The sequence below is a fragment of the Astatotilapia calliptera genome, chromosome 5 (genome assembly GCF_964374335.1).
Source record: "Astatotilapia calliptera chromosome 5, fAstCal68.1, whole genome shotgun sequence".
NCBI lineage: Eukaryota > Metazoa > Chordata > Actinopteri > Cichliformes > Cichlidae > Astatotilapia > Astatotilapia calliptera.
Window position 1 is genome coordinate 17,735,738 of NC_137426.1, and position 19,845 is coordinate 17,755,582.

Here is a 19,845-nt window from a genome sequence, read left to right on the forward strand (position 1 = left end):
TGGCATTGAATGTAATTTGTCAGAAAAAGTTAGTCCTGGGGAGCTCACTCTGTTCGCAGCCGTTGCCAGTGAATCCGGGAGGACAGCCGCACTCTCCAGAGATGTGGTGGCAGGACGTGCCCTGTGCACAGCTGCAGCGCTGCATGCAGCCCTTTCCAAATGTACCCGGCAAACATGCTGAAGGATGTGGAAGGAAAAGAGAATGCGACATTTAGTTCTGCATGTCCCAGTTTTAACTCTTCATGGGAATTAAAACAGTTAAAAAAAAGAGAAAAGGAGTTGCATAGGAGTGTTCACTCTTATAGGCCACACGTGCAATTAGGAGTAACATACAGTAGGTGGACATGGCCACGATAAATGGACTGGAATAAAACCTGTGTGCCTTATATTTAATAAGAAATGAATTAAAGGGATAAACATGCACAACTACAGCTCAGAAAAAAATGAAAACTTGCATAAAAAATGCGAAAATAGGTCAAGGAGCTCAATCGAAATCGTTTCGTTTTCCCTTATTCTGCCCTTGAATGCAAAAAAATTAAAATATAGAGTTAATCATTGAAACAGTGCAAGTTTCGCCCACTAGAGGTTGCAAGAGCACGAGATTTTCCTTGACTGTGGGCTCTTACCTTTATCACAGAGCTTCGCTCTCCACCCTGGTGGACACTGGCACTCTCCGGTGACATGGTGGCATGAAGCTCCATGGAGACACTGGCATCGCTCCCGGCAGCCGACGCCAAACAGTCCAGCATCACACGCTGAGCAGAAAAATGTGCAAATGAGAGGCTATAATTAACAAAACCCCTCAGAACTGCAATCAGAGTGGTAGAGTTTCCACAATGCAGCACTTCCCCATGACGTCAAAATTTCTGTAGGTGAGTTCGTTTTTCACTCGCGGTCTCACCTTTCTCACAGCGCTCTCCAATCCAGCCAGCGCTGCAGCTGCACCGTCCAGTCCGTCTGTCACACTGGCCGCCGTTCTCACATTCACACCGCTGCTGGCAGTCCGCCCCAAATCGGCCGGTCACGCATTCTGTGTAAACACAGAGCAGCGTGCACAGCAAGAAACACAAGTGAGACAGACAAAGAGAAAGAACAGAGACATCTTGATTTCAACAGCGCACAAAAGGGGAAGTTGCTCTGTCACATTTCTGCTGAGGAGTTCAAAAATGGCTTCGTTTTTTCCCCCAACAGTTTATAATTGGACTGAGTATGAAGTTGGCAATCACAGGTAGTGGCCACAGAGTTTGGAGGGGGAAGACATTCCAGCGACAGGATTAGAGGTTTCCTGAGCACAAAGAGGGGGCTGGGCCTGGCACAGCCTGATGGGGAAAGGTTGTAACAGGCACAGAGGGAGGATAGTGTGTGATGTGGAGCTCAGAGGGAGAAGGAGCTGGAATGTCATCGCCAGGTCGACAGAGACTTTTGCAGAGGAGCACGGTCTGTGGTGCAGAAATGCGCTCGCTGCCAGCAAATAACCAGACTGCAGGCAAAAACAAATGAGCTAAGGCAGCAAATTGAACTCAGTCTCATGCATTTCCTGAGCAAAGTAAAACAACCACAGGCCACTGTTTTAAATGTTTACTTCAAGGTTCAGGTGATTTTATTCTTCTGCGTTTCTGTCGTGACTAACCAACATCACTGCAGCTTCACAAAAATCAGACGTCTCTGTGGCTTCAGGGGGTGGTTTGGAACTAGATGAGGCTGAATTACCACATAAGAATCTATACAGCTATGTCAAATGATCACATTACCGCTATAGAGAAGTACAGTCTCATAAGGATGCTAGTTCACGGGCTGATCTTCTGCTTTAGCTGGAATTAAAAACAGAGGTGTGAATATATATACATCCAGATCTGTATGAGATCCTGATGTTGGTAAATCAGTCAATCTTTTCGGGGGTTGGTGTGTTTTGTATATCTCTGAATGTCATTCTTATCAGCACAAATAACGAGTATCCAAAAAGAAAATTGCTCCAATCTGGAAATATGGTAACAATGAGAAACACAAGCAAGAAGATGGCCACGCAGACTAAAACAAAGGACAGTCACACCTGTGAGCGGTTTTCCTGCACGGTGACGGATTATTTATAACATTTCAAACATGCTCATTTTTCAATTTTAGCTTCAAATGAAATTGTTCAGATAAACAGGCTTAACCTCACTGGGTTTACAACTAGTTCATGATTTATTACATCTAGATTGGACTTGTAATTCATCATTATCGGGCTCCAAAAAGCTCCCCAAAAAGGCTTCAGGCTGATCTAAAGTGCTGGAGCGAGAGCGCTGACAGCGACTAGAAAGACAGCATATTTCTCCCATATTGGCTTCTCTTCATTAGCTCCCTGTTAAATCCAGAATCTAATTTTAAGAATAATCAGACCTTACAGTACTGTAATACTTCAGCAGAACGATTCCCTCTCAGACTGCTGGTTTACTTGTGGTTTCTAGGATATTTAAAAGTAGAATGGGAAGCAGAGCCTTCAGCTTCCAGCTCTGAGTTTGGCCTAAAACTTTCTTTTTGATAAAGCATGTGGTTAGAGTTGGATCAGGTGACCCTGAATCCCCTAACGCTTCAATAGGCCTAGGCTGCTGGACATCGTGCGGTAAGTATTTCCTCTTCACAAACCTTTTTCACTCTCTGTGTTTATACATCACCCTGCATTTAATAGTTATTATTCATCTCTGGCTCTTCCACAGTCTTTATCCTGTCTCCCGCCACTCATCCCTGGCCAGTTGCAGCAGGTGGCTGCCCCTCCCAGAGCCTGCTTCTGTTGCAGATTTATTCCTATTTAATTGAAGTTTTTCCTTCCCACTGTTGCCAGGTGCTCACTGATAGGGTATCATCTGATTGTCTGGGTTTTTTATGTATTCTCTGTATTATTGTTGGGTCTTTACCTTAATAATATAAAGCACCTTGAGGCGACTGTTGCTGTAATTTTGGTGCTATATAAATAAAATGAACTGAACTGATTTATGTCAGCATTTTTTAGATTTCAGCATAGTGTTCTTCTTTTTCTATTAGCGACAGCCAAAAGTACAAAAATAAGACTCAAGTTACAATAAATCAGTTTTTTTTCCTGATCCATGTGAGAGTGCTTTAGTGGTAACACATGGAGACTCTTACTCACACCATCCTTCAGTCTTACCCAGTTCACAGGCTGTGCCTGTCCAGCCGCTGGCGCATGCACATTTTCCACTGGTCTTATTACAAGTGGCTCCATTCTGGCACAAGCATCGCTGCTGACAGTCTGCTCCATAAAACCCAGCAGGGCACTCTGAGAAAAACAACCCAAAAACAAACATCTTGTGACCTGTTCTTTACCTGTTGTACAGGTAATCACTTCTCTCTGATGTATAAACTCACCTTTTGTGCAGTTGGGTCCGGTCCAGCCCGGCGTGCATGCACACTGCCCACTGGCCGGGTGGCAGATGCCATCGTTACGGCAGCTACAGTTTCGGTTACATCCTTCCCCATAGAAACCAGCTGGGCACGCTGCCACGTGAGAGACAAACAATATCATTACCTCCTGTTGAACCCTGCTGATCAAAAGTGGAAATTCCAGTATCTGGTAAATAATACCGGCTTCTGCATGGGTAACATCAGGTTGGTACTTTCTCATGTGTGACCGGGATGGGCTTTCCCAAATAACTCTGAAACCAAGCGTGCTTTTGTTCTACTGTGATTCAGCGTCTGAAAGGTGTCCTCACTTCATATGAAGCGCCAACAGATACAACGATACAAACAAGCTGAGTCTTTGATTTCACCTTTTTCTTTCCTACAACACTGGACCGCATCTGTTAAGTTAAACGAGTCTCTGTGGTGCACCTGTTACTCACTCAGGTTGCAGAACGGGCCGATCCAACCAGCGGGGCAGGAACAAACGCCGCTGACATGATCACACGTCGCACCGTTTTGACACAAACACTTCTCCTGGCAGTCCAAACCGTAGAAACCCCCAGGACATGCTAGAACGCACACACAGATGTAAAGACTCTCTGTTACTGCCATACATACATGCTAAGTAAGAGAATTTGGCTTCATGATCAAGCAGCTCCTCTTACGCTTTTCACAGAAGGTCCCCGTCCATCCCCTCTGGCAGGTACAAGCTCCGCTCACATGGTCGCACAATGCGTTGTTTTCACACTGACACCGATGGCGGCACCCGAGACCAAACAGACCTGCTGGGCACTCTGAAGGAATATCACATACAGCACAGTTACACAATATGATGTAACAGACCACACTGACATATTACACAAATTATACAAGGAGCATTTAACAATGTTACTTTGTGCTACCTCCAGAAAGCACCAAAGCATGATCGCTGCACATGTGAGAATAAGTTAACTTGGAGAAATGTGGGCACCAATCTGAGGATGTACTGTAAGCATTATTTAAATAGTGAGTATAGTGAGAAAGTTAAAGTATAGTCACTTTAAAAAAAAACCTATAATAACATACTCTGATGGCAGTGCGTTCCAGTGAAACCAGCTTCGCAGTTGCACTGGCCTGTCACAGCGTCACAGCTTCCGTCTCCGTTTCTGCAGTCGCAGATTTGTGAACAGTCGGCCCCCCAGTGTCCCGCATCACAAGCTGCAACACAATCATATAAATGAGCTCAGTTTTTTGTATTTGGTTTTTCCACATATACGTCTCCTTCTGTTTAGCTCAGCAGCGATTGCTTCCGTGCTTCAGTATGATACCTTTCCTGCATTTGTGCCCAGTCCAACCAGGAGCACAGGTGCACCGCCCACTCGCAGGGTCACAGCGAGCGTTGTTCTCGCAGATGCACTTCATCTGGCAATTTTGACCAAAACGTCCACTCGGGCACACTGCATGAAAGAAAGAAAAAAAGACTGATCTACCACAGCCATCTGCTCCAAACTACATGAGAAAAGCACCAAGTTCCCATGACATTTCTTCACTGCCATTCAGCCGTGAGTGAACACTGAAGAGCCAGCGGTTAGTGGAAGTGGAGTTATATTTCTTCTTCCAGTGAAAACATGGCTTCAAGCATATGAATTTGTAGAAAATTACCCTTCTGACTTCTACCATGTTCCTTCACTTCACATCCAAACTGCATCATTTTAATATTCCACAGTGCTGTCGTCCTTCTCATCCGGCTCACTGTTTAGTGCCTGTTGCTATGGAAACTTTCCCTAAAATGCTGCTACTCACAATTTTGGCAGAGTCTTCCCATGAATCCTGCAGGACAGTTACACGATCCGTTGTGTTTATCACATATGCCGCCATTCTCACACCCCGGGCAGATCTCTCCACAGCCTAGACCCCAGAAACCCTCCGGACACACTGCAAAGATCATCATGAACATTTTCATGATTTTTATCATGTAAAATTTAAGTCAATTGTTTAGGTTTTTTTTATTTATATAAAAAAATGTAAGCACTCACAGTTTTCACAGTGGCGTCCTGATGTGCCTGCTGGACACTGACACTGTCCCGTCACTTTGTCACATGGTGCGCCGGTGCAGTTACAAGAGTGAACACAGCCGGGCCCAAATCTTCCCTCTGGACAGGCTGACAGTGGACACGCAGGAAGGATTCGTGTCAATGCAGGACCATGAAAACAAACACAAATAAGCCTAAAGCATGCAAAAATCAAGCCGTCCACCTTGATCGCAGTTCTCCCCATGAACACCTGGAGGGCATTTTCGTTGGCACTCTCCGGTCACGTGGTGACACGACACTCCTGAGGGACAGGCACACTTCCTCTCACAGCCGGCTCCATAAGTGCCTGGCTTGCATTCTAAAGACAATGTGAAAAGTTGGTGAGGAATCTGGGAATTATCAATACATTACAGGGTTGCCTGTTCAGTTAGAGTGTTAAACATCTTTTATAGTGACAACAGTTGGATGCAGAGTGAGGCCTGATCAGCAAATCACTTTATATATGGACAATGTGGTTTAATGTAAAATGAATTTGAACTATTTGTGTTATATTATCAGATATTTCAGAACTTTGCAAGTGTGGACAATTTTAGCCTGAGAGGACATTTGCATTACAGTGTCACTGAAACAAATACTGGATTGCAGTAACAAAGACTTACAACTATATACATTTTTTCTATTTCCTTTGTGTCAGCTCGATACAAATAACACCAAATGTGAAAATCAGTCGAAACTTTATATCATCCACAAATTTTTTATGTATCATCTTCAAACTTCACAACAATATACTAGGCCACGGGGGACACGAGTACCTAGGTTGGTATTTGATCTCGACCTTCATTGTTAGCGCCCAAGGTCAAAGTGGACCTTGAATTTTTTTTTTTAGGAAAACCACACCGAGTAATGTGTCATATTAAAGAGCATGGAGCAAGCTGTAAAACACACTTTTTATTTTTTCAGTACGACATCCTGTGACACAATGTATGGTGTCACAGTGACACCATACATTTTTTCAAAAATCACACACTGCATGAATATATCTGAAAATCTCAAGTTTTTACAGCTTTTAAAAGCAAAAGATTTCTGACAATTCTGCTCCAATTGTATGGGTAAAGATGATACAATACACTATTTTAGTATGTATTGCTTTAAGGTCAAAGGTCATAGGTCAAAACTTAAGGTCACAGAAATTAGGAAAAAGCTCTAGGTTCCCCTGAATTATCTTCAAACTTTCAAGCAAAATATAAGTCATTGGGGGACATAAGCACTCTCCTTGTTTACTAAAAAACAGCATTATAAGACTTCAAAAAGATTAACATATTGCACTAAATCCCCATATTAACAGAATAAAACATCAAAGTTTCGGTATAGCTCTTGCCCTTCCAGTGGAAGTTGCAGTTTCTGAGTTTTGTATTTGTATAATTGTAATAAACAACAAGAATACAGATAAAGACACAAACACAACTTGTGCTTTGTGACTGTGCTCACCTTCCTTGCAGGTGTTACCATGGTAACCAGCTTTACAGACACAGGTGCCGTAGCGGCGGTGACACTCGACAGTGTTCTGCTGGTCACACTGACACTCTTCAGAACAGCCGGGTCCAAAAGTCCACTTGGGACACGCTGAAGGCGAAGATGAAGGAATCATGGATACTTAAGTCACAGTGAAAGTAGCAGCAGGCCTGACCTTTTGTAATTTGTAGCTCGGCATGAGAAGCTGTTGACGCGTAAGCGGTGGGACTCACTGAGATGACAGAAGCGTCCGTAGAGTCCGGCGTCACACAGGCACGCTCCGTAGGTGCGGTGGCACCGTCCATTATTGGCACAATTACACTTCTTGTTGCACTGCTTCCCATAGAAGCCTTTAGGACAACCTGAACCAAAAAAAATACTTCTCTGTAAATGCAAGATATCTAGTGTGCCTTTAAAATAATTAGATTTTATCTTAGCAGGAAAACCTGCATTAAGTGAAGACACAAAGAGAAGCGTCTCACCGTCCTGGCACAAGTCTCCACTCACACCAGGAGGACAGCGGCAGTTTCCGTTGACGGGGTCACAGCTGGCACCATTTTTACACTTGCAGGAGAAGGAGCAGTTTTTGCCAAAATGTCCCTCAGCGCACGCTGTGGGGATGAAAGATAAAAAAGGATCCATTACAGCTTAAACAGTCAAGGTTGACAGGTTTCCATGGGTGTTTTTGTTGTGATGACCCACTCTACCCTGCCTTCCTTTCGGCCTGTGTGTGGCACGTCTCATCTGGAGACATTGCAGGATTGGTGTGGCTCGTTTCCCATCAGTGACACTGGCAACACCTGGGCCCAGCATGCCAGTGCTCTATAAAAGCCCTCAAAGCTCAGTTACTGTAAGATACCCTTCTTAGCTTGGTTGGTTCTTTGGTGTGCGGTTGGATTTTTTTGCATACACCATTTCCTCACCCATGCACTCATTTACACCATTGATCATGTTAACTACACACAACATCTTTAAGCAGCATTTGTGTGCATCTCGCTTTTTGTCATGGCTGTGCAGCCTGGCCCGTGACAGTGTGTGTGAGGAGGGTCAGTGTTTGTTTGTGGGCTCAGTCCTCACTCTGGTTGCAGATAATGCCCGTCCACCCGTCGGGGCAATCGCAGCCATTTTTCCACAGATTGCATTTTCCTCCATTAGAACAGTCGTCGCACGTCAAACTACAGTTGCTGCCAAAAGTGTCATCCAAGCACACTGAAAACACAAGAATCAACTTTAAGTGTGCAAGTTATGCTTAATCTCATTTTAATAAAAATATGTTTTTTGTGTGTTTTCCATGATATTTAACCCTCAGAAACATTTCTATTGGTACACTAACTCCAAACCACAAATGTAATAAATGAAAGCATTGCACTAGGACTGAAAGATCATACATTTAAATATTAGCAGGTGTTACTCTTCAGCTTTCAGTTACATTAAATCGCTTGTTCAGCACGTTTTTTTTTTGTCACGTTTGAGCGACAAAAAGCAGAACCTCTGACTTCCTGCTTCAGACTCAGAGCAGCTGCCAGACTATATAACCCTCAACGTGCCTGGCATTGTGGTAGTTAATTAGGATGTACAAACATTCTGGAAGCATGAAGCAAAATAATTTGCCCCCATCGTGTGATGTGTTCCTGCCATCACTGAGTAAGTCTGTTAGACAGCTTCACAGGAGCCATATAATCAGATGCAGGTTTACTGTTAATGATAATAAATCAACAGCGGTTTGAGATGAAACTCACCAAATTTTTCCGCTAGGTTACTCTCAGCCCTCAGCTCCCCTTCGTCATCTTCATAGTCGTCAAAGCGCTCCAGGGGTTGGCTGTAGTCCTGCAGCAAGGTGAGCTGGGGGCGAATGAGTGGCAGCTCAATAGAGCCTCCGCTGGACAGGGCCTCGACTGCATCTTCAAGTGCTACAGTGAGAAAAAAAAAAAATTATACAAAATATACCAACATCATGTGTTTTATATCATTGCATTTAAATATATTGTATGTATAAAAAAAGATAACTATAAGAATCTTTCATTTTTATTCATGTGGCAACTGAGTAATATTGTACATGATGACACGATTGTATGCTATGTAAATCAAATGAAGAGGGCAGTAGTGATGCAGATTATTCATTGTAAGAACTGATGGCTTTTTAAAGCTACTCTGTGTAGTTTATTTGAAATAAATGGTCCTATTCTTGTTTGCATGATCCATAAAGACATCTCGTTTGTTAAATTCTTCCACGGCAGCACGGTTCTCCACCTACTATAATCAGTAATCCATTCCTGAGACACTCCAATACGTAGAGGAACTCAGTTTTTGGTTTCATACCACTTGTCAGACTGTCTTGGATATTGTTGCCCCTCTAAAAATTAAGCATCCTAAGACAAAGCTTGAACCCTGGTTGAACGATGAAACCCGTGCTGCGAGGCGTGAATGTCGTAGGGCTGAGCGGAGATGGAAAAAAGATAACTTACAGGTCTCTTTACAAAGTTTAAGAGAGTGCTGGGCCTTATATCAGCTTACAATAAAAGAAGCAAAGCGGAAACACTTTGCAAACATTATTATGGTGAATCATCAGAAACCACACATATTGTTTAAGTCAATCGAGACTATTTTAAGCCCTCCCTCTTAGTTTTGAGCCTTCACTTGAAATGTGTGAAAGGTTTCTGCACTTCTTTATAAACAAGGTAGCCTCGGCTAGGGCGCAGATTATTTTGCCCACATCTGACCCCTCTGATCTTCCAATTTGCTCAGCTGTCTTTCAACAGTTTGAGTCGGTTACTCTTGCAGGAGTACTCTCTACAGGAGGTGGTGGATCATTTAAAGCCTGTAGGCTCACCTTATGATCCTATCCCTCCCCTTTTTCTGAAAGAAGTTTTTTCTACCATAGGTCCAACTATTTTAACCATTTTAAATAGCAGCCTTACTTCAGGTATGGTTCCAAAGAATTTCAAAGATGCAATTGTGCAACCACTTCTTAAGAAACCTGGGCTAGATACAAACGCTGTTGAGAACTTTAGACCAATATCTAAGCTGCCCTTTTTATCTAAAGTCTTGGAAAAAATTGTATATGACCAATTGATCTCATACTTGAATGCACAAAATGTTCAGGAGATTTTTCAATCTGGTTTTAAAGCAATGCATATGCCTGAATCAGCACTTTTAAGAATTTTTAATGATATACTTTTATCATGTGATTCTGGTGAAAGTGTCATTCTTATTTTACTCGATTTAACTGCTGCATTTGACACTGTAGACCATGAAATTTTAATCTCACGTTTGGAGCAGTGTGTCGGTATAACAGGTGTGGCTCTGAAATGGTTCAGGTCTTACTTAACAAACCGAACTTTTTCAGTTCGCTTAGGAAACTGTGAGTCCTCCCGTGCTCCGTTGTCTCATGGAGTGCCACAGGGTTCCATTCTGGGCCCTATCCTGTTTTCACTTTATTTACTTCCATTGGGCTCAATTTTTAGAAAACACAGACTCTCGTTTCACTGTTATGCAGATGACTGCCAGATTTATGTTCCTCTTAAAAAGAAAGATGGGTCGTCTGTAAATCGTTTACAAACATGTCTGGAGGACATCAAGTCGTGGTTGGCGCTAAACTTTCTTTGTTTTAATGATTCTAAAACTGAAGTAATGGTGTTCAGACCTGCCTCCACTGCTGTTCCGTGTGTTGATTTGCAATCCCTGAAATCATTCTGTAAACCAGAGATTGTTAATCTGGGTTTTAAAATGGATCCTGAGCTTAAGCTTGAAAGCCAGATTGGGTTGGATGTAAGGTCTAGTTTCTTTCATCTGAGGCAACTGGCCAAAATTAAGCACTTTCTTACAAGACAGCAATTTGAAACAGTAATCCACGCTTTTGTAACCGTTCGGCTGGATTACTGTAATTCTCTTTATTTTGGGGTGAGTCGATCTTCTGTTTTTCGACTGCAGTTAGTCCAGAATGCTGCTGCACGCCTTTTAACTGGCACTCGTAGATACGAGCATATCACCCCAGTTTTATATTCACTTCATTGGCTGCCCGTGCATTTTAGGATCCATTTTAAGCTGCTTTTATTTGTTTTTAAATGTTTGTCCAATGCTGCCCCTGTGTACCTCTCTGAGCTTCTTCATCCATACATACCTTCCCGGTCCCTCAGGTCGGCAGACCAGCTCCTCCTGAGCGTGCCCAGGACTAATCGTAAGCTCAGAGGGGATCGGGCGTTTGCTGTGGCAGCACCAAAATTGTGGAATGAGTTGGCTTTACATGTTAGACAGGCACCTTCCTTATCTGTTTTTAAATCACGTCTTAAAACATATTTATTTACCTTGGCTTTTAGCACAGCAGGACTTGTTGATGTCTCTTAATACATTTCTTATTAATTATATTATTTTTAATTTTAAGATATTTTATATGTAATTTAAACTGTTTCCTCTCTGTTTTATATTTGTAGCACTTTGGTCAACATTGTTGGATGTAAAGTGCGTTATAAATAAAGATGCTATGCTATGCTATGCTATGCTATGCTATTATCGAAACAATTATCAGAAGATGATTACACTGTCGTCACAAAGGGATGGACACGGTCAGCAACAATACTCAGGTAGGCTGTGGAATTTAGAAGATGCTCATTTGGTACTGAGGAACCCAAAGTGTGCTTTCATGTTGTTGGACTCTGCCAGCTGAAAGTTGCAGCAGAAATCAAGACTCATCAAACCATGTCAAGTTTATCCAGTCGTCCAAGTGTATTGTGCCTCAGTTTCCTGTTCTTAGCTGACAAGAATGGCAGCCAAGGTGTTCTTCTGATGCTTTAAAGTTCAACGTGTTGTGCATTCACAGATATTCTTCAGTGTACCTTGGTCATAGCAAGTGGTTATTTGAGTTACTGTTGCCTTCCCAACAGCTCAAAGCAGTCTGGCCATTCCCCTCTGACCTTTGGCATTCCCTACATCACCATCACAAGAAAGACAGGATATTTTCTCCTGTGTGGGAAAATCTCAGTCTGTGTCACATTCAAAGTCACTTAAATCACCTTTGTTACTCATACTCATTATTTAAACTTCAGAAAATCCTCTAGAACCTGTTCAACAATCACTTTAAAAGGTGTGCCTAACAAAGTGGCCGGTGAGCATATGTTACAGACTATTTGATATTCAACTGACCAGTGGTTAAGGTGTGCAGAATTGCTCGAGAGGAATAAAATCAGCTGCTGGTGAACTTGGACGTACACAATGCAGATGCAAAACTTTGCAAATATTTTATAACAAAGTAAATGCATTCAGCATGTTTGTCAGGCCACAGGATTACAAAACATAGTCTCTGTTTATAGTTAACTCCACAGGGATCCATTACTGCATATGGAAATAAATCCTTTGACAATTCCAAGTGCGCTTTAGCCAATCTGAGCGTTTACTTGGAGTGAATGTAATGATATGTTAAAAAAAGGAAAGGAAAAGCTGGAACACATGGAAATTGGTTGGTTAGTTTCACTGATGTCAGTATCATGCTATTAGTATAATGTTATTACTTTAAAAGGTGCTACTTATCATTGGTACAGCTACTATACCATGTGTCTGTAAAACACAATGGTGGTTCAAAGGAACGCTGTTATTTCTGTCTCTGTTCACCTCGACACACAAACAGCATGAAAAGGAAGAGCTGGGTTCTTGTAGGTTGGAAAATCACTGGTAGAAGTGCAACACTGCAGTCCATGTGAGATTTGCCAGTTGGATGCATAGAAGGCTATCAGCTGAGCCATCAGCTGATGTGGGCTGGCAGTGAGATCAGCTGATCTGCCAGGATAGCATCTGAGCTTGATTTGCTTGATTTGGTTTTCTCACACTAAACACTAAATAGGACAATGCTACTGCCGCTCTAATTTTCTGGCAATACCAGTATCCCACTGATTCTTCCAGTTTTGACATCAAATTTGAAGCTGGCTCATTAATGTTTGTTTAAATACTACACCTATGCCAAATAAAGTTGGATTTCCTTGCATCTCATTGTAGATTACACTAGTCCTAGCCTAGCTTGACATTTCCATTCTTCATATCCTCTTTTTAAACTTTTTGTCTAAATGACTTTACTGCACAACAAGTGTCAGTTTGCCAGGATTTTCCACTGGAATGTTTCTGGTGCGATTCCCGTTCGCCCACGCTCTTACACATGATTGCTGATACTCACGGATGCAAGAATGCCGGTCCTCATCCAAACGGAAACCCCGGCGGCAGTAACACTGGAAGGAACCGGCGCTGTTCTGGCATGTGTGATCGCAACCACCGTTAGCGGCCAGACACTCATCTACATCTAAACAACACAGACGCACCACAGAATCAAATGCGTCAGAAGGAAAAACTTACAGCGGCCACTGTTTTTCCTCACTAAAACAAAGGCAACATTGTGCGTGTCAAACCGAAACTTTCCTTTTGAATTCAGCAGGATTAAACATTGCGTCTCATTTAAATGTAAGTGCCGTCCACGCTTGGACTGAAGGTAAAACATTACCATCGCAGCTACACCCGTCTGAGTTGAGTCTGTATCCTGCAGAGCAGTAGCATTCATAACCCCCGGGGTAGTTGGTGCAATCCTGCTCACAACAGGAGATCTCCTCTCCACACTCGTCAACATCTGCCAAGCACAACAAGCAGCAAGACAAAAATTATGATCCAACTGTAGTGATATGCTTCCCTGCTCCATGAGGGAAAATTTATGAGGTAATTTAAACTGTGTGGGTTTAACAGCCAATTAAGGCTAAAATTACAAGCGAATTTGCTCATTTTCTTTGCAAACTCTGGCTTGTATGAGCAAAGACCTGTTTTCCAAAAATACTCTTCCACCTCCTGACCACAAGGACATTTTTCTTTTATTAGAGGACTAAAAATATATATTTTCGAGTTGTATAAAGTGTCTCGCTTTCTCTTGTTTTCTAGTTTTATTGTATGTGAACTTCTACGCCGACTGCGCCGTCGTCTCCAGTAAATGCAAAAATGACTATTTACGCTTGTCTGCAATTACAGTTATCACACACCTTCTCCACATTTTCTCTGGTGCAGCAAACTGACTGGATTAGTTTTAATTCAGTTTAATTCACAGCATTGCCATAAATCACAAAAAGGCCAATTCACAATGCGGTTATGTTGACTGACGTCATTTAAAAACGTGTCTCCAAAAAAAAAGAAACTAAAGCTAAACAACGACCTTCATGCAGTTTGTATATTTTCTAGGATTACTCCAGTAGACTTAAAGTTTAACATTACTGCTCAAAATACACAGGAAGATGAGTATTTGTTGGTTTAGGTCTCAACAGCTTAATAGATAAATGTTTAATAATAAATTAAATATATAAGTTTAATAAAACTGTTGGAATAACAAATTTAGGCCACCTGTCATTAGAACAAAAAACCCCAAACAAACAAACATTTTAGAAATCTGTCAAAAATCATGTTTAAAATTATAAATTGTATTCTTATTTATTAGAAACATAAAAAAAATATTGTTAACTTAAAGAAGGTAACCTACATCGGATAGTTGTCTAATAAATTCATTAGGCATTTTAATAATTAAACTAAAACTAAAGGACTAACAAATGAGTTCAAGGATTGACATTTATGCATGCCCAATAAGTCCACTTTTGAAAGGTGTGGCGTAATTGATATTTGCACTTTAATTTAATAACAACACAAAAAAATGTCTGCCAAAAACAAGAAGGACAGAACCCCTAAAACAGACGGCACAGAGACACAGACACTGAGCGACAAACAAAAACGAGTCACTGTGAAACTGTCAAAATCACCAAAGTGGAACTCCAAAGTTTTGTAGTTTCTTTGCTGCTTTGCAAATTCTGATAAGTTGGTAAAACAGGTGTTTGTTTGTTTTTAAATAAACCAGTTACTAATAAAGGAATAAATTATAACATACACTAATAATTTCATATGCGCTCAATACATTATTGTTTATCTCCCTTAATTTAGTAAACAACTAAGTATTGTTAAGTTTATGTGAGTGCATCACACTCTCTTACCAATGCAGGTTTTAAGGTCTTCATCTAGCGTGTAACCATGGTTACAGGTGCACACAGGTCCGCTGGTTGAATGTTGGCAGTGATGCGAACATCCACCGTTGCTGTTCTCACAGCTGTTCACAATTTCCATCTCAATTCCTTCAGTACACAATAAAATAACCGACGTGTGTTAATAACACGACATGTTTTATAAACAGAAATTAAAGGTGCTGCAATCCACTCGTGTAACTATATGCAGGCATGAGGATTTAAACTGACTGTAACACTGCTTTCCATCAGATCCCAGCTCATAGGCAGCGTTGCAAACACAGACGTAAGAGCCCAGAGTGTTATGGCAGCCGTGAGCACAGTTGGCCTCTTCTGTCTCACACTCATCAATATCTGGAGGAAAATGCATTGAAAAAAACAGAGTGAATTATTCCATCTCCGTCAGCGCTTAAAGATTATTCCAGTTATTTTTGCACACTTTAAAGTCATTGTTGCCCAACACTGATGGTATCCAAATTCTGCTTCTTCTGCTCCTCATTTATTGGCTGTTGTTCTTTAAAGCTAATTATTTTCTTTTCTTTTAAACTTTTAGAGCTACATGATGTATGATGCTCGACCTTGAAAACGTCAGTTGATGGAGCAATTTTACCATCAGGGAACATTTTCCTTGCGAATGTATGAATATTTGTTAGCAAACTAGTTTCACTTGCCACTCAATTTACTAGTTTACTCACTACTGGTCAGTTTACCTTCACAAGTTTTCCCATCAGCAGCAAGGGTGTAGCCAACTTTACAGTCACAGTGGGCCTTGCCACCATCAGCTCGACACTCGTGCATACAGCCTCCGTTCTGATCGGCGCAGGGATCCTGTACTGTAACACAAAAAAGCTCACGCTCATACACATAAACTCGCACGCTGACAGTAAAGTGAGGAAAGCTTCAAACACAGCAGAGGGGAAAACTGTAAAAACCGAATGTTTTGCATCTTAAAGCAGAGTATAGCAAGTGGAGGGGGTTTACATCCACCCAGCACCTCCAGCTCTTTGCTCTTCATAGCTGTATGTGTGTGTGTGTGTGTTTAACTTGTGTAAGCCTGTCCAGTTTGGATAAGAACCTTCCTGCAAAAATTAGAGGAAGCTGTTTGCAGCCAACAATTACAAAGTAAAAGCATCTAGAAGACAGCAATTTAAAATACATATATGTATAATTTTCCACCCTCTGAGAAGCATATTTGACTTAACGGCCTCAGAGATCGGAGTGATTAAAACGAGCAAGGCCATCAAAACACAATTTGAGAAACAAAAACAACGAAGACTGCTGTGACTCATTCCAATTAAATATCTTATCCCATGAAAGATAGTTAGTCATATTCCAGCTCAGACATCCTGTAAGATAATTATAATTGGCAGCAGATGCTGAGGCAATGTGTTTTTAATGTTACGATCAAACCTGCAGGATCACACCTTCATAATCATCCAAAGTGCTCAGTTTCATTGGCGTGCTTTTCTACATCATCCATCAAATTATTATTCCTCTAGGGCTTTTCATTTTTTTGCAGTGTGTCATATGAACGTGTGATTTTAGTGCTTCCTACAACAGAGTTCAGAAACATGGGCACTCACATTTACAATGCTTGCCATCCTCCGACAGCGCGTAGTTCAGTTTGCAGCGGCAGCGAAAATGAGCAACAGACTGCTGCACACAGTAGTGCTCGCATCCTCCGTTGCTAACGGCACATGAAAGGACAGCTAAAAAGGCAAGAGAAAGAAAGATGTGATACGATAAAAGGACAACACTGAAAAAAATCCAGCATCTTTCAGAAGCTAATCAATCCACCCTGATTTGTCGTGTTAGTCTTTGTGACTGATGTTTCACACCAACAGAAATCTTAAATTTCTCAGAGCAGTCACACTCCTGACATTCCTACACTCAGAGAACACCTCGGTGAGCCGCTATGCTTTGAGCAATGAGAGATCTATCACAGCAGAAACGCCAAAAAACACAGAGGAACTTGAATGGCAGCGCGCCTGCGGTGGACAGCAAGCATATGGTGAAGAGGCAGAGAGCGGTGTGAGCTCAATGCGCTTCCTTGTCTGAGTCTCCTCTCCCTGTAGCAACAGATCAATCTGGATCTCCTCACAGAAAAAAAGCAAAAAAAAACAGGTTGAAGCCCAAACAGCCCGGTGTTCTCAAAAGGCTGTTTTTCATGCTCACAGACCAGAGTCAAGACCCACCCATCCCAAGCACATGTCAAACCACAGAGTGCTTTCCAGCTCAAATATTATGCAGCTTCACGCTAAGTGTGTGGGATACGTCTAACCTCTGCTGGCTGATCAAGAGCTGGATGAGATGAGCACAGAGAGGGAGACTGACTTGTTGATTGCTATGTGTGGTCCTTTATCCTCCAGTATGTATGTTTTCATGCTGTTTGGCACATAGTTGAAACTGACATAATCGTTTACTCGCTTGTAATGGACAGTGAGATTTCAGCACCAAATGTATTTTTGAACATGGACACAATTCGCAGTTTTAACAGACGGATATGAAGCATCCCAGAAAAGCAGCATTTGCCTGGAGTCAGTCCACTTGTGAACTGTTGGCGTAATCAGTCATTTCTTAATGCAACAGCTGTCACATAAGAGCCTCTCAGGGACAGATGTGCTCTATAAGAAAATTAAATAACTACTTTACGAAGCCAAAAAACACATAATGATTTTTCCTCTGAATGTCATCCAGGACACTCTGTGTGCATTCCTGACGTAGAAGCCAGCGGCACGCTTATATTTTTTTGTCTATTAGATGTTTTTTTCTTCTAAACCACAAATATCTGATATTAGAGGAAAAATGCACAGGTACTGAGTAAACAGTGCACAGGTCATATGACAGTCGCCACACAGGCGGCAGGAATCAAGCTCAGGTGAGCGTTCGGGAAAAAATGACCCATAATAGCATTCTAACTTATTGTAATCCCTGCATCACTCAGTTTTTTTAAGTACTTGAAGAATATATGGATTCAGGTCTTCTTTATTTTCTCTGACTTTGTCACATCTAAATAACTTTATTTCATTTTGCGATGCCACGAACATAAACATGAACTAGCTGCAAAGAGCAAAATGTCCATTTTCTTTTCTTTCTGAGCACTGAGGCTGTGTAAAACATATAAAGAAAGGAAGTCACTTTGGTTAACTGCTATTACAGTTTAATGCTAAATACTACTTGATGTCCGGAGGAGCTGAAGTAGATCCATATGGTCAATATCGGCAATGTTGGTTACACAGTAAAATGGTAGGATGCACTTATTAGTGGCCTTAAGCTATTTTATCCAGTCACGCAAAGCAAGAGCAACAAAATCATTAAAAACACTGAACTGATGCAGCAGAGACAGCAGAAGCTCTGCAGGACAAATTCAAACAACTTCTTTAAATAGAGCTCTTGTACACAGAAAAGCAGTGGGATGGAGCTACATCATGATACTCAGTTGTGAGAATCTGCTGCTTTTCTTTGTCCTATGTGATTATAGCCTGAATATCTTTTGGGGTTTGAGAAGTAACTGAGAAGTAAACCAGCACATTAGCCCTCTGCATCCCAGAGATACACAGAATTTAACTGTTTGTTGCCGTAGTTTGAGGTTGATGTTGCGTAGTTTGTGTGGTGGACAAACTCATCTCATTTTCAAACCAAAGCATGTAAAGGTTAACCTTACATTTGAATAGTTTTTACTGTACTGTACTTACAATGAAAATTGATTTTAAGTGGACATGAATAAATAAAGGCCCAAGAAGTTAAACAATAATAACAATGGATGCAACCATACTACAAGCTTTCTCCAGGATGGGACGTTGGGTCTGATTCTCTCACAGGAGAGCTTAAAAATGGCTTTTGTACAAGATATCCAGTTAAAGGAAAAACTTCATGAACCGACTAAATCTGGCTTCACCACCAAATGTTATTTGAACCGCACCACAATGGGGCTTTTTGTCAGAACCAAAGGGGTCGTCTGAAACATAACTAATGTGGTTTAGATGATTAAGTACCCATGTCAAAAACCATATGTGGCTAAACTTCAATGAAATAATGACCAAAAGAAAAAAATAACACTCAAAGACTCAAAGAAGCTTCCAGTAGCTCAGTTCCTCCAAACCACTGTCTCATTGTTTGTGTGAGTATTGAACTACATGAGGTTAGATTACAAAGTGCCTTTGGACGTCTTCACATTCTGCCTCTAATGGGATTAAATAAAGACCTTCCCCATCATCATTATCGTCATGTTACTGTGTTTAAACTTTTATAAATGATGTTTTTAGACCTTTTTGCACTTTCATTGACATACATATTATGATTACAGCACATATATGGTGCTGTAACCCTACAATGCTATTTCTGTTATTCATCTGCAGCAAACCAGCAACAAAATCACTCACCGAGGCAGGTGCGGCCATCCACGTGAAGCCGGGAGCCCGGGTGACATTCGCAATAGTAGGAGCCCCTGGTGTTAATGCATCTGTGTTGGCAACCTCCATTGTGGACCTGGCATTCATCAATATCTGCATGGAAGGAGGGATACAAGTGAAATACTGAAGCGGGACAAAAGACAGAAATGAGTGCAATTTAAATAAATCTTCTCATTATGGGAGAAAACGAATGGTTACCAGACTAAAACCAGATGAGATGCCAAGCTGAGCGAGGAAGTTAATACGGGTTTTAGGGTAAAGATGTACCCCAGGAGGCGAGGACGAGGTGATGGATGAGAAGGAAAAGTATTTTACAAGCGTGTTGCAGCTCAAATAAAACAAATCCCACCATGTGGTAACAACTACCGCACATTTAGAACCAAATTGAAATTCCTGCGCTTCTTGTCAAAGCCCCTCAGGTGGAAAAACATATGGAAAGTTAAAGTGGAGGATGCAAAACATACACATTCCTCTCAGCCAAGCATGTGG

General features: G+C 41.6%; 1 protein-coding gene across 3 annotated transcripts in view; it reads right to left on the reverse strand.

Annotated features, from left to right (window-relative positions):
* megf6b (multiple EGF-like-domains 6b) overlaps nt 1–19,845 on the reverse strand; it is a 64,149-nt gene that overhangs the window by 5,617 nt on the left and 38,687 nt on the right. For all 3 annotated transcript variants that reach the window (XM_026167678.2, XM_026167677.2, XM_026167679.2), the window contains 24 exons: nt 19,327–19,449; nt 16,528–16,653; nt 15,655–15,777; nt 15,176–15,298; nt 14,918–15,055; nt 13,402–13,524; nt 13,081–13,203; nt 8,660–8,830; nt 7,998–8,129; nt 7,403–7,531; nt 7,154–7,282; nt 6,897–7,031; nt 5,632–5,766; nt 5,412–5,537; nt 5,179–5,310; nt 4,704–4,832; nt 4,462–4,593; nt 4,062–4,190; nt 3,837–3,965; nt 3,364–3,492; nt 3,146–3,274; nt 902–1,030; nt 627–755; nt 49–177 (listed from right to left, as the gene is read on the reverse strand). In XM_026167678.2, coding sequence (XP_026023463.2) covers nt 49–177; nt 627–755; nt 902–1,030; nt 3,146–3,274; nt 3,364–3,492; nt 3,837–3,965; nt 4,062–4,190; nt 4,462–4,593; nt 4,704–4,832; nt 5,179–5,310; nt 5,412–5,537; nt 5,632–5,766; nt 6,897–7,031; nt 7,154–7,282; nt 7,403–7,531; nt 7,998–8,129; nt 8,660–8,830; nt 13,081–13,203; nt 13,402–13,524; nt 14,918–15,055; nt 15,176–15,298; nt 15,655–15,777; nt 16,528–16,653; nt 19,327–19,449 — 3,132 coding nt within the window. The remainder of the gene's footprint in view (nt 1–48; nt 178–626; nt 756–901; nt 1,031–3,145; nt 3,275–3,363; nt 3,493–3,836; nt 3,966–4,061; nt 4,191–4,461; nt 4,594–4,703; nt 4,833–5,178; nt 5,311–5,411; nt 5,538–5,631; nt 5,767–6,896; nt 7,032–7,153; nt 7,283–7,402; nt 7,532–7,997; nt 8,130–8,659; nt 8,831–13,080; nt 13,204–13,401; nt 13,525–14,917; nt 15,056–15,175; nt 15,299–15,654; nt 15,778–16,527; nt 16,654–19,326; nt 19,450–19,845) is intronic.